This window comes from Pelophylax lessonae (assembly GCF_965119305.1).
Source record: "Pelophylax lessonae genome assembly, chromosome: 9".
Taxonomy (NCBI): Eukaryota; Metazoa; Chordata; class Amphibia; order Anura; family Ranidae; genus Pelophylax; species Pelophylax lessonae.
In genome coordinates this window covers 251,981,875-252,004,807 of record NC_138776.1, presented here as the reverse complement: position 1 = coordinate 252,004,807, position 22,933 = coordinate 251,981,875, and the positions used below count along the sequence as shown (strand labels likewise).

Sequence of the window (22,933 nt, the reverse complement as noted above, 5' to 3'; positions counted from 1 at the left end):
TTGAAAAATTGCTGCGCAAATACCGTGTGACATAAAAATATTGACCTCCATTTTATTCCCTAGGGTCTCTGCTAAAAAATACACACACACACACACATATATATATATATATATATATATATATATATATATATAATGTTTGGGGGTTCTGAGTAATTTTCTAACAAAAGAATTATGATTTTTATATGTAGGAGAGGAATGCCAGAATTGGCCTGGTATGGAAGCGGTTAGAGGAGAATTATAAAAAAAAAAAAAGATTGGTTAAACCCAAAAGTGTTTTTTTTTCCCTTTATATTGGCTTTTGAAGTTTACAAATGCAGCAATTTAGAAATTGGAATGTTTAGCACTGGGAAACACTTTTTGAGAGATAAAAAGTACATTTTATTTACTACAATATAGATCAGACCAACATGAGGGACAAATGAGGAGGAAAGAGGGACGGAAGGACTTTGTTGCAAATCAGGGACAGTCCCTCGAAATCAGGGGCAGTTGGGAGCTATACGTTTGGTACAACAAACAAAGCTATGTTGTCACGTAGATAACACAGCCATCTATTACATTGTGAACCAAAGCTACCACTAGAGGGCAATGATTGCTCTGTTAAAGAAGGGATTGTCCTCAATGCAGGAGGCAGCCATTTTGTTGTAGCAAGCCTACTAAATTCATAATTTCATTTGCAAAAATATTTTTTAAAAAGTAAAGTGTTTTGTAAACAAGATTCAAAGTATTTTCTACTGCACAAAAAAAGGAATAAAAAAAAAAAAACGGAATAAAGGGAAGGTGTTGGCTCTGGGTGTGAGCACAGTGGCCATTTTGTTGTAGTCCAGAGGAAAAGAGAAACTCCTCTTGGGGGTGTAAGGCTGCAGAGTGTGTGCCCAGTGAGGAGGAGGTAATAATGTCTTCTTATTATGGGAGCAAGAAGGTCCCAGCACATTCTTGTTGACAGGGTGAAGGTGTCATGGGACCATATAGATATGTAAGGGGTTCCTATTTAATTAGGGTGGTAAGGATGGCTCTGTCAATCACAGGAGAGACCCCCTGTCTTGATTTGTCAACAACATTTCATGACAGAGGTCACTGGGAGAGACCACTGTGGTGGAGAATTGGCATTGCGTAAATAGACTATGAATGGACCCCAATACTGCAGGACCATCTTGTCGTGTTGCATGTGCCTTAGCTGTCAATCTATGGATGGTCACTAGTGATCGACCAATATCGTTTTTTAGTTGACGATATCGATATTTTGGTCATTGTGTATCGGTATCGGCAGATATGGGTCGATATTTTCGTACATTTAAAACATTTTTTTTTTTTACCTCACAGGTACTCTAAAGGTGCTTTTCCACTGCATGGAACAGATCGGTTTGGCGCTTTTCCACTGCATGGTACCGCATGGTACGCATTAGAACGGTTTGGTACAGCGGCGCTTTTCTACTACATGGTACAGCTTGGTACGGCTCACCTAAACAGTACTACCTCAGTTGGGGTTCCAAGCGGGCCGTACCTATACCATATCCCACAATCCTTTGCATGCAGCCTTGATTGTTTGTCACTACTAGCCACTGATTGGTCAGAGAATCGTTGTAATCCCACCCACTTACTACTTTAGTTGAAAAGCAAACCGAGCTGAGTAGAGCCTATACAGTGCTAAAAGGTGCCGACTTGTACCACGCAGTGGAAAAGCAAACTGAGCCAAGCTGGGCCAAGCAGTGCCGAGTGGCGCCGAGCCGGTACATGCAGTGGAAAAGTGCCATAAAAGACCCCAAACCCCTCCTCTGCACTTAAAAGCATTCAAAACGCCATGTTTGGCTGTTTTGAATGCTGTCATTTTTTTTTTAAACTGGCACCAGTACCCAGAAGTGATGTCATGACATCACTTCCGGGTTTTTGCATGGAGACCCGATCAGAGCCGAATGTGGCTTTGATCGGGTCTTCGGCGGCCATGCAGACTGGTTGTTCGGGGTGAGCCACAGAAGGCGGCGGGAGGAGGGGGACGTCAACTCCTCGAAATGACAGCCGAGAGGCTTCTCAGCTACATTGGTTGTCATTACAAGACAGCCGACCGTCGGCTATGGACGCCGGTACCGGGGTGATGCCTCTAGCTGCAGGCATCACTCCAGTACAGCACTTTCCGAAATATCGACAATATCGGTAACCGATTCCGATATATCGGGGAAAGTGCATATCGGCCCCCCGATATATCGGCTTCGCCGATAATCAGTCGATCCCTAATGGTCATTTTATTCCTTTGTGTCAGATCTTCAGAACATTAGTGGGACCATTTGTGGAGCTCACTTCTGTCCTGAACGCGCTGAGGTAGACCAGCCATGCTGAGCACTGGAACAGCGAGCTATTCTAGAAGACGTTTTGCTGGTTCTGGTTTGTGAACCCGAAATACTTTGAACTCAGTTTACTTCACATATGAGTGACTGTGAATTCAAAATGTTTTTTTTAATAAATGATTAGTGGAATGAGAGAGCCTACGTGTTTCATGGGTTGTAAGTTTCCCCCTTCTTCAGGGCTAACAACACACATCATATTGTGTATGCAGTCACTAGACGTGGTCATGATTTTTTTTTGTGATCGTAATTCACAATACTGGATATTATTAAAAAAAAATCTAGATTTTCTTATCCCTGTACTGTGAATGCAAAGGTGTCTTGAAGCAACCAAAACATTGCAAGTGTTATAAAGTTGGATGAAAGCCCAATGCCGGTTGGCGATGATTGCTGTTAAGTCTTCATTACCACCATTCATGTCTGATGTGTTCTTCCAGAGTTCCATAAGATGCACCAAGTGTAAAAGATGTGATAGCCCTGGGTACCCGATTCCATTGGGCATTTCTGTCTCATTATCGTTCAGGAGGTAAACAGTCTGCAATATGGTTCCGCTAATCTTATAAGAAATATTTCTGTTGATTCAGGCAATGTGGACATTTACTACGAAACATCGCTAGACAGATCACCTAACTAAAGATGGAGATGGAGCAGAGTCACATGACGGAGAAGATATTAAACCTCACATTGGAAATTGTCTACCTGTTGACAGGAGAGGTGAGGAGGATTCTGGGAGGTCACATGACATCACTCTTATCTCTATTAATAAAACACAGACCTGACCGGAGAGGTGAGAAGGATTCTGGGGGGTCACATGACATCACTCTTATCTCTATTAATAAAACACAGACCTGACCGGAGAGGTGAGGAGGATTCTGGGAGGTCACATGACATCACTCTTATCTCTATTAATAAAACACAGACCTGACCGGAGAGGTGAGAAGGATTCTGGGGGGTCACATGACATCACTCTTATCTCTATTAATAAAACACAGACCTGACTGGAGAGGTGAGGAGGATTCTGGGAGGTCACATGACATCACTCTTATCTCTATTAATAAAACAGACCTGACCAGAGAGGTGAGGAGGGTTGTGAGAAGTCACATGACATTACTTTTATCTTTAATAAAAACAGAGGCCTAACCAGAGAGGTGAGGAAAATTCTGGGAGGTCACATGACCTAACTCATATCTTTATTAATAAAACACAGACCTGACCGGAGAGGTGAGGAGGATTCTGGGAGGTCACATGACATCACTCTTATCTCTATTAATAAAACACAGACCTGACCGGAGAGGTGAGAAGGATTCTGGGAGGTCACATGACATCACTCTTATCTCTATTAATAAAACACAGACCTGACCGGAGAGGTGAGGAGGATTCTGGGAGGTCACATGACATCACTCTTATCTCTATTAATAAAACACAGACCTGACATACAGTATAATACGATGCACTGAGGATGTTGAATCTGTTCTCTACAGCATCTAAGCTGGTGTTTCTTCTTTAAATGCAGAATTATATAGCTTTCAAGTTATCCGATGGTATGGTGGCATCAAACTCGATGAAGACCTCAAGCCCTGTTAAGGAGCCTTTATCCAACCCCCAGAGTAAAAACAAAAAAAAGGTTCAAGAAGTCACCAACAAGATCATTGAGCTGCTGACAGGAGAGGTGAGCAGTGCTGAATTCTGGGACATTATCCAGTAACAGACAAGGGATGGGTCTGGATGGTGACTGTATCATTGTGTGTGTCAGGGCACTCTAAACGTTCGGTAAGTATTCGGTTTTCTTTTACAGAAGCTATTCTTTTCACAGAGCAGCATTCTTATTCTTATATAGGTGGCGGTGGACGTGAACCTGACTGATCGTAGAATGGAAATTTCTGAAGAAGCAGAAGATCCGTATATGATGAGTGATGAGCCATTTAAGGAGAAGGAAAGTCCTCCAGAGATCAGCACAGGTGAGTAATAAACAGTAAATCCAGAGAAGAGTCCCAGATTCTCCTTGTTCAGTCACTACAACAATCTCTTCTTCTCCCCCCTCCTCTGTCAGTAGACAGTAATGGGGGGACAGTATGTGCCCAGTGGGGGAGTCAGGAGCCATCAGCCTCTATTAGACTCCGACTCTCCTCCTCACATCATGTCATTGTGTGTTACCAGCCAAGAGATGTGAACAGTCTCCTCCCACACACACTCTCTGGGGTCTCCCATACATCTCAGTACAGGGGGATCAGCAGAACTGGTGGTTACTACTGAGCAGGGGGATCAGCAGAGCTGGGGGTTACGAACACACTCTCTGGGGTCTCTCATACATCTCAGTACAGGAGGCTTCACTCTCCTCTTTATCCACAGATCTCAGAGACACCACAGACACTCCGAGAGACATCAAATCTGAGGGGGAGGAAGAAGAACATGTAAGGATTAAAGTGGAGGAAATTCCTCCAGAGATCAACACAGGTGAGTAATAAACACTAAATCCAGAAATGAGTCCCAGATTCTCCTTGTTCAGCAGCTACTAAAAGAGGAGTCCAGTCCAAAAGAAAAAAAAATGAAAAGCACTGATAATCATCTTTTGGATTCTGCCTCTGTCCTCTTTCGCCAGTGGTTTACCTTTTTGAGCCCAGAGCCCAGTAAATCCTTACAAAACCTTCCATGACCCAATAGTAAAAATTAAAGTTTATACTCGCACAATAAAAGTATGGGATTGCAAAACATGTATTAAAATGCTGGAAAGGCCCACCTCTCTCCCATCGTGTTTCCGAGGTTGCTGGGCATAGGGTGATATGCTCCACATTTGGTGGTCTTGCTTGAAGGTTGCCTATAGATACGCCAAATTTTCAAAAGTATTGGTACACCTGCCTTTACAAGCACATGAACTTTAATGGCATCCCAGTCTTAGTCCGTAGGGTTCAATATTGAGTTGGCCCACTCTTTGCAGCTATAACAGCTTCAACCCTTCTGGGAAGGCTGTCCACAAGGTTTAGGAGTGTGTCTATGGGAATGTTTGACCATTCTTCCAGAAGCGCATTTGTGAGGTCAGGCACTGATGTGGAACGAGAAGGCCTGGCTCACAGTCTCTGCTCTAATTCACCCCAAAGGTGTTCTATTAGGTTGAGGTCAGGACTCTGTGCATTCCAGTCAAGTTCCTCCACCCCAAACTGGCTCATCCATGTCTTTATGGACCTTGCTTTGTGCACTGGTCCAAATCATTTTGTGGAGGGGTGATTATGGTGTGGGATTGTTTTTCAGGGGTTGGGTTTGGCCCCTTAGGTCCAGTGAAGGGAACTCTTAAGGCATCAGCATATCAAGACATTTTGGACAATTTTATGCTCCCAACTTTGTGGGAACAGTTTGGGGATGGCCCCTTCCTGTTCAAGCATGACTGTGCATCAGTGCACAAAGCAAGGTACATAAAGACATGGATGAGCAAGTTTGGGGTGGAAGAACTTGACTGACCTGCACAGAGTCCTGACCTCCACCCAGTAACCAATAACCCAACCTTTGGGATGAATTAGAGCAGAGACTGTGAGCCAGGCCTTCTCGCCTAACATCAGTGCCTAACCTCACAAATGCGCTTCTGGAAGAATGGTCAAAAATTCCCATAAACACACTGCTGAACCTTGTGGACAGCCTTCCCAGAGGAGTTGAAGCTGTTATAGCTGCAAAGGGTGGGCCAACTCGACATTGAACCCTATGGACTAAGACTGGAATGCCATTAAATTTCGTTTGCATGTAAAGACAGGCATCCCCATACTTTTGACAATATAGTGTAAGAGTATATGCTATGATAAATCCAATAACATTAACCTCTGCAAAAATCCATGGGGTGAAGTAGGGGATTCTGTAGCAGACTTAATGACCCTTTTCGAGATGATGTTTCTTGGGGGGCACTGTAGGACATTGTAGGAGGTTGGGGGCACTATAGAGGGTTGGAGGCTCTGCAGCAGACTGGGGGCACTTTGGAAGGCTGTATGGCCCTGTGGGAGGTTAGAGGGCTCTGTGGAGGCTTTTAGGGGGTATTGTGGGCTTCTATGGAAGGCTTGGGGGCACCATGGGAGCTGTGAGGCAGTGTGGTTGAGAACCACTGCTCTATGCTATATCGTGCTTTACGCCAAATATGTAATTATTTCTCCATAAGACCCCTTCTACACAAGTCATAAAAGGGCTATATTCCGCATTGCCCAAAAGATGAAACTTTTAGAACTTTCCTTTTTACAGTCCTAGCAGAACTGGTACAAAAGTCATTTGTATGCTAGAAAATATGCCGTCCACCATAATCCCTTTTTTTAAGATATGGAAACATTTTTCGAACACTATTAAAACCTGTTTATATAAGCCAGTGGTCCTTAAACTTTGTAAACAAAGGGCCAATTTACTATCCTTCAGACTTTAGGGGGTGGACTCTGGCCAGTGGTAGTAGAAAATGGCCTCTCATTGGTTTTAGTTGGAGGAATAGTGCCCTATTGTTGGTGATTGTGGGAGGAATAGTTCCCTATTGTTGGTAATTGTGGGAGGAATAGTTCCCTATTGTTGGTATCAGTGGGAGGAAAAGTTCCCTATTGTTGGTATCCGTGGGAGAAATAGCACCCAATCATTAGTATCAGTGGGAGGAATAGTGTCCTATTGTTGGTGTCAGTGGAAGGAATAGCACCCAATCATTGGTGTCTTTGGGAGGAATAGTGCCCCACCACAAATGTCAGTGGAAGGAATAGCACCCAATCATTGGTGTCTTTGGAAGGAATAGTGCCCCACCACAGATGTCAGTGGAAGGAATAGCACCCAATCATTGGTGTCTTTGGAAGGAATAGTGCCCCACCACAGGTGTCAGTGGGAGGAATAGTACCCCATAGTTAGTGTCAGATGTGAACGAAATAGTGCCCCAAGGGCCAGATAGAATCACGCAAAGGGCCACATCTGGCCTCGGGGGCCACAATGTGGAGACTACTGATATAAGCCAATGTTTATGGCCCAACTTCTATTTTCTCATTTCCTCCAGATGGAAAATACAACAGAAATACCGTAGAGAAATTCCCCTTTATCACTGAGGATGGCAAAACAGAAGATGATGAGATGATAAGATGTAAAGTAAACAGCATTAACCCAAATCTCCATCTAATGCTTCCAAGTGCAGATCTGTTATCTGATCCCTTTACACAGGAGGGCAGTTTTCCCGATTTCTGTCCTCCCATCACCCATCATATGTTTTGCAGAGGGGATGATACTTTGCCATCTTCTGATTGTGGTGAACATTCCACCGAGAGGGAAGACCTCACCTCTCATTCGAGATTGCACACAGAAGGGAAGCCCTTTTCCTGTTCCCAATGTGGGAAATGTTTTACCCAAAGGGCCTATCTCGCCAAACATCAAAGGATTCATGTTGGTTTGACGCCGTTTTCATGCTCTGAATGCGGCAAATGTTTTACCCGGAAAACCAGCCTTATCAACCACCAGAGGACTCACACAGGGGTGAAGCCGTACTCGTGTCCAGAATGTGGGAAATGTTTTACCTGGAGAACCACTTTTATTGAGCATCAGAGATCACATACCGGGGTAAGGCCATATTCGTGTTCAGAATGCGGGAAGTGTTTTTCGCTGTATTCAGCTTTTAGTAAGCACCAGAAGATCCACACGGGGGAGAAGCCGTATTCATGTGCTGAATGTGGGAGGAATTTCACTCGCAGTGACCATCTTCTGATACATCAGAGGACTCACACCGGGGAGAAGCCGTATTCATGTGCCGAATGCGGAAAACGCTTTAATGAAAGGGCGAGGCTTGTCACACATCAAGTTGTTCACACCGGTATCCATCCATTTTCCTGTTCTGTGTGTGGGAGAGGTTTCACCACCAATTCTAGACTTGTCAAACATCAGCAGGTCCACCTAAGCTTGGAGCCACATGCATGGGCTCAATGAAATTGAATATATTTATATGCTTATATGAAGGAAGAAAAACATTTGATCAGTTTTTCTTAAGCTAAACTCCAGGCAAACAGCTATATAGAAATGCGTAGTGCGTTTCGTTACGAATCAAAATTTGTACAAAATTGTTGTTATACGTAGATTTGGATGTATCCAAATCTCTGAATAACAAAAGCAACGAATTTCAACTAATCTGAAAAAAATTTTCTCTATCGCTCATTGACAGACGTAGTCTTCTTGATTCTCAAGAGCTGGGTTATGTTGTCTCCGCAGGAGTAGGACTAGGCAGAATGACAAAACGTTCTGGCTCCACCCTAGGGGCAGTCCCTGAGGGTATATCCTCCCTCTCTCTGCTACAGGGAATCAGTTTTTTTCTGTCTAGTCAGGAGTAAGGACCTAAGCTCCTTGCTGGGATCTTTTGGTCCTGGCAAGACTTTTTTTTCTTTAAGAAAAAGACATTTTTTAGGTAGTTTTCTCCAGTGTTTTTTTCCTGTGAGATCTTCAAGCAAAAATGCCGAACTGGGCGACACTTGTGGTCACCCCAGCCGGCCTACGAGCGCGTGCAGACCATGGCATTGCGCTTGGTCGGCCGCGACATATTCAAGTAAGTATGCGGGGCCGGGCGACGGGCTGGATGTTGAAATCCAGTGGTCACCCCGGTTTCTGCCTAAAAGCGCGTGCAGACCAGTGCGCTGAGTCGGCCGCGACGGAGTCCCAGTAAAGGGACTGACTTTGCGAGTTAAAAGTCTCGCTTGGACGCCAGGTACCAGAGAGTCGAGGCGTCCACAAACCCCCACCTCGGTGGAGAGGGTATTGTGAAGAGAGGGTGCCTGTCGGTTCGGTATGGTGAGTAAACGTTCCCTTTTTTCCTCATTTATGAGGCAGTATATATTATGGGCCCCTCCATATATGGTCAGTATATATCTGATACTTACAAGTCCCCCTTGTAATACAGCATGTGTTTGTGGGAAGTGGACTTGGTTCAAGAGCTAACACTCTACCCAGCAGACTGTAACATTACAGCAGACATAGGAGGTATAATCCTACCTTATGTGCAGTGTATCTCTGTAGATCCATATGTCACCTCTTAGCAGAGTGCAGGTGGATGTGCTGGGAAGACGATATCGGCGGTCCGCCGCCATTTTGCCGTAGACCGTATACATGTATGTCCTCAGGTCACGCCGGCCGCCATGTTTGTGGAGTCTTATGTCTCTTCTATGGGGGCGGCCATGTTTTGTGAGCCCAGCTTCCTCGTGGAGGGCTGGGAACGCCGGAAGGCGTACACAGGGGGCGGAGCCACGCCTTCTGCCCGGGAAAAAGCAAACAGCTCCTTCCAGTCTGTGTAAGACAGACGCTGGCTGCAGTTTGTTGGAAACTGCACTGCATCGGTTGGTGAGCCTTGGGGGTCCCTCTCTCTCTCTCTGGGATCGAGAAGCAGGTACTCTGAGGGGCGCTATTGCGCTAGGGGGAGACACACAAAAAAAAAAAAAAAAAAGAAAGAGTTTTTTTGTTTTTGCTGGCAAAGGTGTCCTGTATTAACATGGACCCTGCCACTCATGTATCTCCTCCGGATCCCCTCGAGGGGTCTGCGGGATCCTCCAGCACCCCATTGACAATTGAATCTTTGTCAGCTATTATGGAAACTTTTGTGTCCCGGGTGGAAGTGGCTTGTCAGGGACAGGGCGCAAGAAAGCGACCCCCACCTAACCCCTTATTATCTGAAACCTCGGATTCAGACTCTGAGCCTATTTCTGCAGTTGCAGGTACTTCATCTGGTATTGGTGTCTCGGGTCCTGTCTCTTCAGACAGTGAGGAGGATGTTTCGGCATCCGCCATAGCCCGAGAGGAAGCGTTGGTAAACGCACTCATTGTATCTGTTCAAGAGACTTTAAGGTTACAGGGTATTCCATCAGAAATAGCTGAAACTGAGATCCCTTTTGGGACGAAAAAGCGCATCAAAGTGGCAAAGGTTTTTCCATTGCCCAAATGTTTTGGCAATCCAATCGATGAAGAATGGCGTCTGCCAAAACGCACCTTTAATATTTCTAAACGCATTGACAGGCGTTATGCGTTTGAGGAAACCCTTATTAAAAAATGGACAGAACCACCTGTGGTGGATTCACCTATTGCTAGATTGAATAAAGCCACGGTTATTCCTTTAGAAGACGCTCCGTCTTTTAAAGATCCAGTGGATCGCAAGATAGAAGCTATGTCTCGCACCATGTTTTCCTTGATTGGATCAGCTTTCAGGCCAATAATTGCTATTGGTCTGGTTTCGCAGGCTGTAACTGAATGGACCAAGTGGTTACGCCGGGACTTAGAAGAAGTCCCTCAGGCAAATGATACAGGGGTTACAGTTTGTATGTGATGCGGCGTTAGACGCCACTCCATTAATGGCGCGAGCATCAGTCTCAGCAGTGGTTCTCAGGCGTACACTGTGGCTAAAAGGTTGGTTAGCCGACCAAGGTTCCAAAAAAGCATTGGCTAATATCCCCTTTTCAGGGGAGCGTCTATTTGGAGCCAACTTAGATGAGATCATTAAGGATCTCACGGGTAGAAAGAGCACCTTTTTACCGCAAAATTTTAAAGGTAGAGGAACTCGTCAAAGACGAGGGCCTTCTTTTTCTGCTCACAAGAGGTTTTTTCGTCCAGCGGGTGAAAAAACTAAGTCCTCCAAAGCTCCTGCAGGAGGCGTCAGGGGTCGTTGGTCGGGCAAGCAAAAGCCCGCCCCCTCCAGACCTGAAGATAAACCATCCAAAGCCTGAAGGTGCGCCCCCACCCATAACTGGGGTGGGGGGACGTCTTCGCCGGTTCCCGGATCCATGGCTTTCCAGAATCCCGGACAAATGGGTTTGCGAAGTCATAAAGTCAGGGTACAAGATCGAGTTTCGATCTCTCCCACCGGCGCGATTCTTCCCTTCCAATATCCGTCTATCCGCAGATCGTTTAGAAGATCTGCGGAGAGCAGTCACAGATCTACTACAACAAGGAGTGGTAGTCCACGTTCCTTGGACAGAACGGTTTCAAGGGTTTTATTCAAACCTGTTTACAATACCCAGGAAAGAGGGCAAAGTGCGTCCAATTCTGGACTTAAGAGCACTCAATTCTTTCGTCAACATAAGAAGATTCAGAATGGAGTCCATTCGCACGGTAGCAGCCTTCCTGCATCCAGGGGATGTCCTAGCGTCCATAGACATCAAGGACGCCTATCTTCACATTCCCATTTTCGCAGGACATCAGCGTTTTCTACGCTTTTCCGTAGAGGAGAACCACTATCAGTTTGTGGCGTTACCTTTCGGTCTCGCCACGGCTCCGCGGGTCTTCACAAAGGTGTTGGCCCCAATGTTGGCACTTCTGCGCCAAAGAGGTATATCGATTCTAGGTTACCTAGACGATCTTCTGCTTCATGCAGAGTCTCCTCAGACCTTGCTACAAAACATAGAAATTACTATGATTTCTTTACAGGAATTCGGGTGGCTGGTGAACCAGCAAAAGTCATTTCTGGTTCCCACCCAGAGGCTCGAATATCTGGGTCTAATTCTAGACACAGTCAGGACGAGAGTTTTCCTTCCGGTAGGGAAACTTCGAAAGATTCAATCAGCAGTCCAGTTGTTACTGTCCAACAGCTGGTCTTCCCTTCGGACGTGCATGAGGGTTCTGGGGTTGATGGTGGCTTCATTCGAAGCAGTCCCATTTGCCCAGTCCCATACCCGAATTCTTCAGCAAGAGATTCTTCTCAGATGGAATCGGAATCCGGAATCCCTGGACAATCAGATACGATTGAGCAAACAGACCAGAGAGTCTCTGGTTTGGTGGCTTCGGTCTCCAATGCTCAGCCAGGGAAAGTCATTTCTGCCAATATATTGGACGATAGTGACCACGGATGCCAGTCTATCCGGATGGGGAGGAATTCTTGGTCAGTTATCTGTCCAGGGACTTTGGTCCCCGGAAGAATCCAGATTACCGATAAATGTATTGGAACTGAGAGCGATCAGACTTTGTCTGATTCACTGGACCGAGCAGCTCCAGGGCAGCCCGGTTCGGATCCAGTCGGACAATGCCACGGCCGTGGCTTATGTCAATCATCAGGGGGGCACCAAGAGTGTCCGAGCGGCCAAAGAAGTGGCTTGCATTCTTCGCTGGGCGGAACGATTTGTTCCAGCAATCTCTGCGGTGTTCATTCCGGGGGTGGAGAATTGGCAGGCAGATTATCTCAGCCGTCAGACCCTGGATCAGGGGGAATGGTCCCTCCATCCAGATGTTTTCCACCAGTTGTGCCTACGGTGGGGCACCCCGGATGTGGATCTGTTGGCATCACGATTCAACAGGAAAGTTCAGAGATTCGTGGCTCGCTCCCGCGATCCTCTAGCAGAAACCGCAGACGCACTGATCGCCCCGTGGGGACAATACCAGCTAATATATGCCTTCCCTCCTCTCGCGTTACTGCCAAGACTTCTTCGCAGGGTAGAGGAGGAAGGAATCCCAGTAATCCTGGTAGCTCCGGACTGGCCTCGTCGAGCTTGGTACGCCGACATGGTCAGACTGGTGGCGGACGTTCCATGGAGACTTCCTCTCAGGGAGGATCTACTGTCTCAGGGACCGATCTTCCATCCTGCTTTACGATCGCTGGCTTTAACGGCCTGGCTATTGAGACCCAGGTGCTGAAGGACAAAGGTTTGTCAGCTTCAGTTATTCCTACTCTAGTTGAAGCAAGGAAAGCGACTTCCAGAAAGATTTATCATCGCACATGGAAGTCCTACATTGCATGGTGTGAACCTTTGGGGTTCCGTCCTCGGTCTTATTCGATTAGTCGAATATTGGCTTTTCTGCAACAAGGGGTTGAGCAGAAACTGGCCTTGAGTACTATCAAGGGTCAGGTCTCAGCATTAGCTATCTTCTTTCAGAAGCCTTTGGCTACTCATTCCTTGGTGCGGAATTTCATCCAGGGGGTGCGACATCTGGCTCCGCCAGTGCACGCGCCGTTACCCCCCTGGGATCTTAATTTAGTGTTGTCGGTTCTTCAGAAACCTCCCTTTGAAGATATTAGGGAGATTCCTCTACCCACGTTGTCCCAGAAGGTGGCCTTCTTGGTGGCTATTACTTCTGCACGCAGGGTGTCAGAACTGGCCGCATTATCTTGTCGTTCACCATATCTGGTGGTTCATAGAGATAAGGTGGTTCTTCGTCCGAATCCATCCTTCCTACCAAAAGTGGTTTCAGAATTTCATCTGAATGAAGAAATTGTATTACCTTCCCTGTGTCCTAAGCCCAGTCATCCTCGGGAATTTGCTTTGCACTCCTTGGATGTGGTCCGGGCGATCAGGGTATACTTGAAAACGACAGACTCGTTTCGCAAGACGGATTCACTTTTTGTGATCCCAGATGGACCCAAAAAGGGGTTGCCTGCATCTGCCGCGACCATTTCCAGATGGATCAGACAGACGGTAGTGCAGGCTTATTCTATTAAGGGTCGGGAGCCCCCGTTCCCTGTTAAGGCGCACTCCACTCGGGCACTTAGTGCGTCATGGGCCTTTCGCCATCAGGCGTCAGTGGTCCAGGTGTACAAGGCGGCTACCTGGTCGTCGGTGTATACCTTCTCTAAACATTATAAAGTTGATGTAATGGCATCGTCTGATGCCTCATTTGGCCGCAAGGTTTTGCAGGCCGCAATTTGAGGAGACCAGTGGTCTACCTCGAGGGTTTTTTTCCGTTGGAAAATTTTTTCTTTAGCCTCATTCTTTGTTTATAATGAGCCTTTTAAAACTTCTAGTTTGGCACCGGTTGGGCCTTCTAGATTGGATTTGATTTTGTCAATCCCGCCCCTCATTTGTGGCACTGCTTCTGGATGTCCCAGCTCTTGAGAATCAAGAAGACTACGTCTGTCAATGAGCGATAGAGAAAAATGGATTTTTGTAAGAACTTACCGTAAAATCCTTTTCTCTTAAGCTCATTGACAGACGTAGTACCCGCCCCTCTATCATTGAGTTGGGTTGGGTTAAATTCTCTGTACTGCTTTAAACAGAACTGATTCCCTGTAGCAGAGAGAGGGAGGATATACCCTCAGGGACTGCCCCTAGGGTGGAGCCAGAACGTTTTGTCATTCTGCCTAGTCCTACTCCTGCGGAGACAACATAACCCAGCTCTTGAGAATCAAGAAGACTACGTCTGTCAATGAGCTTAAGAGAAAAGGATTTTACGGTAAGTTCTTACAAAAATCCATTTATAACAAAACAACTAAATTAATTTGTTTTATTCGGATGTTTGAAGCATCTGAGGTAACAAATTATTCAAATTGATTTGTGAATCGCTGGTTGTTAAGGAGTGGGTTGTCACCACATCCTTACCAGCTATGGCTCATTAGAATGTAAACGGAAGAAAAACCAGCATTAGAGAAAAAAAAAAAAAAAACAGTGCGGTCGTCCCCCCCACTTAATACCTGGCCCTTCTGGTACTACAGAGGGGAAAATAATTATTTGATCCCCTGCAGATTTTGTGAGTTTTTCCACAAAGAAATTAAAGGTCTATCATTTTTATCATAGGTGTATTTTAAATGATAGAGACAGAATATCAACCAAAAATCCAAATAAAACACACAATACAAATGTTATAAATTGAGTTGCAGTTCATTGGGTAAAACAAGTCATGTTTTGCTTGGGGAAACAAATACTTAATTTTATTCACTGAACTGCAAATCAATTTATACCATTTGCGTCATGTGTTTTTTTATGGATTTTTGATTGATATTCTGTCTCTATCATTTAAAATAAACCCATGATAAAAATTATAGACCCTTAATATCTTTGTAAGTGAGCAAACTTACAAAATCTGCAGGGGATCAAATAATTATTTTCCCCACTGTATGTACCCCATACTCATTCACATGGAAGGGGGGCAAGATCTGGCATGGAAGGCTCTGGTATGGATTTTGGGGGGGATCCCATGCATTTTTTTGATGTGCGGGCCCCCCTAAAATCCATACCAGACCCAAAGGGCCTGGTATGGATTGGGTGGGGAACCCCACACTGTCTTTTTTTTCTTTCATTTCCTAATGCTGCCTCTTCTTATACTGTATTTACATTCTGCTATCAACGGGGAACCCCACGAGTCATAGTTGTTAAGGAACAAACCTGCTGGCAGGGCAGGGGGCCTGATTTGCTGTGGTTAAAGCGGAGTTCCACCCAAAAGTGGAACTTCTGCTCTATTGTTCCCCCCCTCCGGTGCCACATTTGGCACCTTTCAGGGGGGAACGGGTACCTGTTTTTGACAGGTACCCTTCCCACTTCTGGAATACGGCACCGCGGCGCTGTCCATCAGAGGTTCGGCCCCCTCCTCCGCCGCCGAGCCAATAGGAATGCGCAGTGCGCTTCGCGCATGCACAGTAGGGACCTGCCCGTAAATCCACAAGGCTTCACTGCCGGGTTCCCTCACCGGCAATGGCGGCGGCAGCACCCGACAGCCGATGGAAACATTGGCTGCGGTGCCGACATCGCTGGACTCCAGGACAGGTAAGTGTCCTAATATTAAAAGTCAGCAGCTACAGTATGTGTAGCTGCTGACTTTTAATTTTTGGAGGGGGAGGCGGAACTCCGCTTTAAGTAAAACAGGTCTTGTTAAAGTGAGAGAAGAGTGATATATTAATAAAATACAGAGCTGCTTTAATGTGTCTTTTATGTCTGCAAGAAGTTAGGCTTTAAAGTGGAGTTCCGGCCTATTTTGCAACTTTAGTGATTCCTGGAGTGCTCGCTATGCTGATCAACAATTGGGCATTTTCAATTTTTTTCGGGGGTCCCTTACCTTATTTTCAGGGCATTTTTGATTGTACTTCCTCCTTCTCCCCCCTCTGTGGCCACGGCCACCGACATCACTTCCACCTTTGCATTGCATCCTGGGAGCTGTTTGCCATCACTCCCAGGAGGCTGGAATCAGGAAGAACTCCCAGAACACTTCCTGGAATCAGGGAGAAGGACACAGCAGATTACACTGCAGCTTCAGATGCCCACATCCAAGATGGCCGCGCCCAGACAGCATTTTTAAAAGTACGATTTTGACTAAAATCCAATACTGTACACCTTGTAAATATGAGAATAGCGGTTCTGTAAAGGGCGATGGATTAGTATTATAGGGGAATTTTTAGTTAAAAAAGGTATTTGAGGCCGGAACTCAGCTTTAACAATTAAGGGTCAGTCCTTCCGGAATGGATATTTCAGTGTTTGCGAGATGCTGAAGAAGTAAACCCCCTTATATTTTCTTATACTTTTTGGGGGGGCCCTATTTGTGAGATCCTTGTGCTGAGTTCCCAGGTCTGCACATCTGCTCCTAGCCCCATAAGAAGAGATCCCACCATCCCTTCTGGAATTTTATTTTATGATATGGAAAATGCAACAGGAGAATATGAAACACGCAAAGGTGGACAGGAACACCCTAAACTCCCAAGTGGACAGGAACAGATTTGGGAATTATGGACGGGAGATCCAACTGTTGGGAGTATTTAAAACACAAGGGAAAACAGGGTCTGGCTTCAACCCACAAGGCTCCACCTAGAAATAAATGGTTTATGGTAAATCAACTTTTTAATCTATATAGATAATAGAATTATGGGTTTATTTTGTTGTGTTTTCTTTGCCACTTTAGGAGGAAACTCATAAGACTATTGGCCTTATGTTGTATTTTGTCATTGCATATGTAGGTCTTGCTGTGTTTTTTTTATTTTGTAAATTAAAACTATTTGTTGGTTCCTTTCACTGGTTTCCAATTAAATGTCAAACTTTCTTCATCAATGACAACACAAGCTACTAATTCGCTCACTTGATATCTCTTCCCTCGACTATTGTAACTCCCTCCTCATTGGCCTACCTCTACATAGGCTATCCACTCTTTAGTCTATCAGGAATGCTGATGCCAGACTTACCCATCTTACAAACCACTCAGTGTCTGCCACGGTGCCACCCCTCTTTGCCAATCCCTCCACCACTAAAAACATCCAACAAAGCCACCCACAACTCTGCCCCGAACTACATAACCAACCTTGTCTCAAAATATCACCCAAACCTTCATTTTTGCTCCTCCCAAGACCTTCTGCTTTCCAGCTTTCTCGTCACCTCCTCCCGTACTCACCTCCAGGACTTCTCCAGAGCCTCTTTCATCCTATAGGACTCTATAGCCCATCCACAACTCTTCCATAAATTACATCACCAATATCATCTTAAATTATCATCCAAAACTTTCTCTTTGCTCCCCCCAAGACCTCTTGCTCTCTAGCCCCCTTGCCACCTCCTCCCATGCTAACCTACAAGACTTTTCCAGAGGCTCTCTCATCCTCTGGAACTCCATACCTCATCCCCAACTCTTCCATGAGATACATTACTAATATTGTCTCAAAATATCACCCAAACTTCCTCTTAGCCACTCCGAAGACTTCCTGTCTCTAACCTCCTTGTCACCATGCTCACCTACAAGACTTCTCTAGAGCTTTTCCCATCCTCTGAAACTCTATTCACCATCTACAACTCTTCCATGAGATACATTACTAATATTGTCTCAAAATATCACCTCAAACTTCCTCTTTGCTCCTCCCAAGACCTGCTGCTCACTAACCCCCTTGTCATCTCCAGGACTTCTCAGAGCTTCTCCAATCCTCTGGAACACCCTACCCCTATCTGTTTGGTTATTTCCTGCTCTATCTGCCTTTAGGTGATCCTGGAAAAATAATATTTTCAGGGAAGCCTATCCCACCTCTACCTAAAAACCAAACCTTTATCTTCTCCATGAAGTAATTCCTCACATTTATTACCTTTTATAACTGTTGGCGCTATATACCTTGTAAATCCTGCCTACTGGTATTGCTATATAAATCAAGCCTACTGATTTAAAAAAAAAAAAATATGCAGGACTTTGGCGACCTGAAGGACCCATATTGGCTTTACATTTCCTTTACATTGGCTTGACGCCCAGACGACATCTTTTGATGACGAAACGTTGGCGACTCCAGACGTAACGTCCACACGCCCCCTTACGGAGCCGGCCTCCTTTACTGCTGTAATGCTGTTTGGATATACGCAGGACGCCGCGATTGAACCCTCCAGCTGATTACTCTATGTGCCTGCATTTACCGTCTACATTGTGAGTAGTGCTTTTAATAAATACATTTTATGTGGTTTACGGGATTACACTATGGTCCTTTGTCTTCATTTCCCCTCATATGTTTATCTGACCAAATGGAGTGAATAAGAGAGAGTAAGAGGTATCACCCACCTTCCTGGACTCACCGATGTATGGTTGTTTATCTATATGCTGGGAGAGGCTTTCTCATTAATTTGAGTAGCCATGGCGCTCTGGTAAGCTGCTTTGATTATCCGTGCACTGAGGTGTCCCCATCCTACACTTTCCCTGGGTGTTTTTGGAAGGAATTTCTTTCACAATATTCCGCACCTGGATTTATTTGGACTTGTATCACTTTTTGGGATTTTATTCATCATAATTTATCCCTGGACACTACTTTTGTATCATCGTTTTTGGATTTATTCATTTTTTTATAACTATTCACATTATTATTAGTGGATTAATTTCTTCAGTAGTTATTCACATTTTTAGCGCTACACTTTGGTATTATTATTTTTTACATTTCCTCAGCCTGTTCCCAGAACAGAAAGAAGCAGACCATCAGCAGAGGTAAGGAGAGATGGAGATCCACCAAGTTCATATGTACCATGATTGACCTGTGTCTTCGGATCCCGGGGTTCTCAATATGCAAATATCAACTCCAGCTCTTAAGTCAAAGCTCAGGCACAACCTCACCTCACAGTGCACACCTCTCTATAACTTAACGAAAGTTAGCAGTCTTTAACAATATTGATACCTTGGTGCATTGCATTTTGGCACCAAATGCATCACTATAATATTACAGGATAAACGTGTTTTGCAGTAATATTGGCATCAGTTGCACACATGTTAGGACAGAACTATGGGGGATGGTGTAAGGGAAGGTTTTTCATTGTATGTAGAAAGATTGTTGGCAGGACTGGCTTCCATAGAAACAAAGGGCATCAGTTTGACTGGATCTGAAGTTGACTGTTCAGGACTAGCTTGTAGTTTGGGTCTTGCCCATGTCACAGGTGTTCAGGTTAGGCTGAGGACTGTCATCAGGTCTGAATGAGCACTTAGGAAAGGAAGACACTGGCTGTTGAGACCCTTCTCTTCTAGCAGATATGACACCACCTGAATAGTAGTGTATTGTCTGCCAACAAATGTGTAGGCAAAGCTAAGCTTTCTTAATATTTTTTTATTAAAAAACCCCAGCATCAGCATGTGCTGTAAACTGTGTCAAATAATAAAAAAATATATAAACCTATAATAATAGAAATTACCAAAAAAAACATTATATATTTCCTTTGAAGAAACCCAGGAAGCATCACTGCATTCTGATGGCCATCAGACAAAGTGATTTAAACCCCAACATTTTACTGGATAGGGGAGAAATTCTCAAACGTCGATGAAGGAATTTCTGAGAATCCGGTATTTGTGACTGCTAAATTATACTCATGGTAGGCATTGGCAGTAATGATACTAACTTTAAGGGGTATTTTGTATAAAGTGGTAAGTACTCTGGTACATGACATACTGTTAAGGAAAATACAGTCATGTCTGGCAGCTAGGGCTGGAACGACAAAGTTGCTAGCTGCTTTTTTTGCTGAAAAATAGCAAATTGTATATAATTGGTAAGGAAGAAGCTCAGCTCCCATAAATCCTGTAATCAGCATTAGACATCTTCCAGTAAGACATAACTACCTATTATAATGGTGGTAACCTAGGTGGATGGGCTTGCTATAACTGTGTTATCCAAGGTGGATGGGCTTGCTATAACTGTGTTATCCAAGGTGGATGGGCTTGCTATAACTGTGGCATCTTAGGTGGATAGGCTTCCTATAAATACGGAGTCCTATGTGGATGGGCTTGTTATAACTGAGGCATCCTAGGTGGATGAGCCTGCTATTACTGAGGCATCCTAGGTGGATGGGCCTGCTATTACTGAGGCATCCTAGGTGGATGGGCTTGCTATAACAGTGATATCCAAGGTGGATGGGCTTGCTATAACTGTGGCATCTTAGGTGGATAGGCTTCCTATAAATACGGAGTCCTATGTGGATGGGCTTGTTATAACTGAGGCATCCTAGGTGGATGAGCCTGCTATTACTGAGGCATCCTAGGTGGATGGGCCTGCTATTACTGAGGCATCCTAGGTGGATGGGCTTGCTTTAACTTTGGTATCCTAGGAGGATGGGCTTGCTAAAACTAAGGAATCCTAGGAGGATGCGTGTACTATAGCTATGGCATCCTAGGTGGATAGGATTGCTATAACGGTGGCACCCTAGGTGGATGGGCTTGCTATAACTGTGGTATCCTAAAAGGATAGGCTTGATATAACTCTGGCATCCTGGGTGGATGGGCTTGCTATAACTGAGACATCCTAGGTGGATGGGTGTGCTATAACTATGGCATCCTAAGTGGATAGGCTTGCTATAACTGTGGCATCCTAGGTGGATGGCCTTGCTATAACTGTGGCATCCTAGACAGATAGGCTTGCTATAGCTGAGGGCATCCTAGGCAGATAGGCTTGCTATAACTATGGCATTCAAGGTGGATGGGCTTGCTATAACTGTGGCAAATTGTATATAATCGGTAAGGAAGGAGGCTTGCTATAACTGTGGCATCCTAGGCAGGTAGGCTTGCTATAGTTGAGGGAATCCTAGGCAGATGGGTGCCTGGGTGGATGGGCTTGCTATAACTGTGGCATCCTAGGTGGATGGGTTTGCTCTACCTGAGGCATGCTAGGTGAATAGGCTTGCTATAACTGTATGCATCCTAGGTGGATGAGCTTGCTATAACTGAGGGCATATTAGGTGGATAGGTTTGCTATATTTGTGGTATCCTAGGTGGATGGGCTTGCTATAGCTGAGGCATCCCAGGCGGATAGGCTTGCTATAATTGTGGGCATCCTAGATGGATGGGCTTGCTATAACTGTGAAGCATCCTAGACAGATAGGCTTTCTATAACTGTGGCATCCTAGGTGAATGGGCTTGCTATAACTGTGGGCATTTTAGGCAAATAGGCTTGCTATAACTGTGGGCATTTTAGGCACATAGGCTTGCTATAACTGTGGGCATCCTAGACAAATAGGCTTGCTATAAGTGGGGCCTCCTAGGTGGCTAGGCTTGTTATAACTGGGCATCCTAGGCAGATAGGCTTGCTATAACTGTGAGGCATCCTAGGTGGATGGGCTTGTTATAATTGTAAGGCATCCTAGTTGGATAGGCTTGCTCTAACTATGGATTTATGCAATGGTATTTGGAACCTTGATATGAAAAGAGGTTAGAACCTGGAGGACGCTTGCATTAATTGGGAACATTAGTCACAGACTTAAGAGTAAATTGTGCCAACTATCAAATATATTGAAGCGTATTATTGTGAGAGGGTCTTATTCTATGGGATTTACTACCAGCCCCCTTTTTATGGAATGTATGTCCCTGGAGGACAATTTGAAGAAACCTATATGGTTCCATGCTATATCCCAGCTTCCTTAGGCTGAGAACTTATGAAAAGTGACAGTATGGCCCAGTTTGCTGTTTCTGTCCCACTATGTCTTGATGCCTCAATGCCCACCCACGGCATTCTCTGTACATTTTGCCATATCTCTGCAAGTCATCACTGCAGTTCTCCTCTATATATCCTGAGGAAGCAATAGAGAAACTCATTGACTGACGAGTACTCACCTACACAAGATACTTCTATTGTGGTAGATATTTAAGTTGTACACTTTTCACCTATATGTTGTAGTAGCTGAGTGCAGGGAAGTGACTGCATACACATGTACAGTGATGTTTTTAGGACCTTATATTGATCTCAAGTGATTTTATGTATATTTGTAATAAACACTTTTTATATTCAGGCCATGTACTCCTGTCTGTGCCAATAAAGTCCAACTATTTTATTCGTGATTTTGATGTTGAATACGACAGAGACCCTTCCATCTGCCCTTTACTCCACAATGGGCACTCTTTGGCCTAAGAGACATTCTGGGAGTTAAAAATTTTAGACTGCAAACACTTTTTCACCATTATATCTCTTGTACCAAGAAAAGCCAGTCTGCACAAATGGATTTGCCCCAATCCCCCCACTATTTCATTGTTTGTAGATAAACTGTCTTGAGTTTTTTTGGATGGAATAGTTGGTGACCTTCCTACACAAGGAAACACAGGTCTAAAACTGTTGATGTTTGGGAAGCTTTCATTCAAACCAGGGCTCCCCAACCCCTAGACCACTGCCGGTCCGGAACCTACTGGGAGCCAAGCCACGCAGCAGGCAGAGCAGGCCAGCACAACCTGCACTGCCACCCTCCGACCACCAGAAGTCGTCCGCTCTCCTTCTCCTAGCACCACTACTCCCTTTCCTCTCTGTGGTCACAAAGAAGGAGAAGGGAAGGGAGGAGTGCTGGGTCAAGGACAGGATCTCATAGCATCGGCGAGACCCAGGTTGCATCCCCCCCTCCCTCCCCGAGATAACAGGCTACAATGCCCCTCCTTTCCCCGAGGTGACAGGCTGCAACCACCACCCAAAAGACAATAAGGTGTGACCACCTTTGTCCTGCGCTTGGTATCCCAGCCCCTCTACCACACTCCTCACG

General features: G+C 45.1%; 2 protein-coding genes across 3 annotated transcripts in view; one reads left to right on the top strand and one right to left on the bottom strand.

Moving 5' to 3' along the window:
- The window catches only part of LOC309564368 (uncharacterized protein), a 770,106-nt gene that overhangs the window by 561,861 nt on the left and 185,312 nt on the right, over positions 1-22,933 (bottom strand). The window lies entirely within an intron of this gene.
- Positions 872-8,419, top strand: LOC309562742 (uncharacterized protein). 2 transcript variants are annotated; one of them, XM_082267030.1, is made up of 6 exons: positions 872-889; positions 2,924-3,053; positions 3,853-4,008; positions 4,177-4,297; positions 4,698-4,793; positions 7,333-8,419. In XM_082267030.1, exons 2-6 carry the CDS (start codon positions 2,976-2,978, stop codon positions 8,247-8,249), a joined length of 1,368 nt encoding a protein of 455 aa, XP_082123156.1. In that variant the 5' UTR covers positions 872-889; positions 2,924-2,975; the 3' UTR covers positions 8,250-8,419. The 2 variants fall into 2 exon arrangements, with proteins under 2 accessions (XP_082123156.1, XP_082123157.1); XM_082267031.1 differs by lacking the exon at positions 872-889 and adding an exon at positions 2,283-2,425.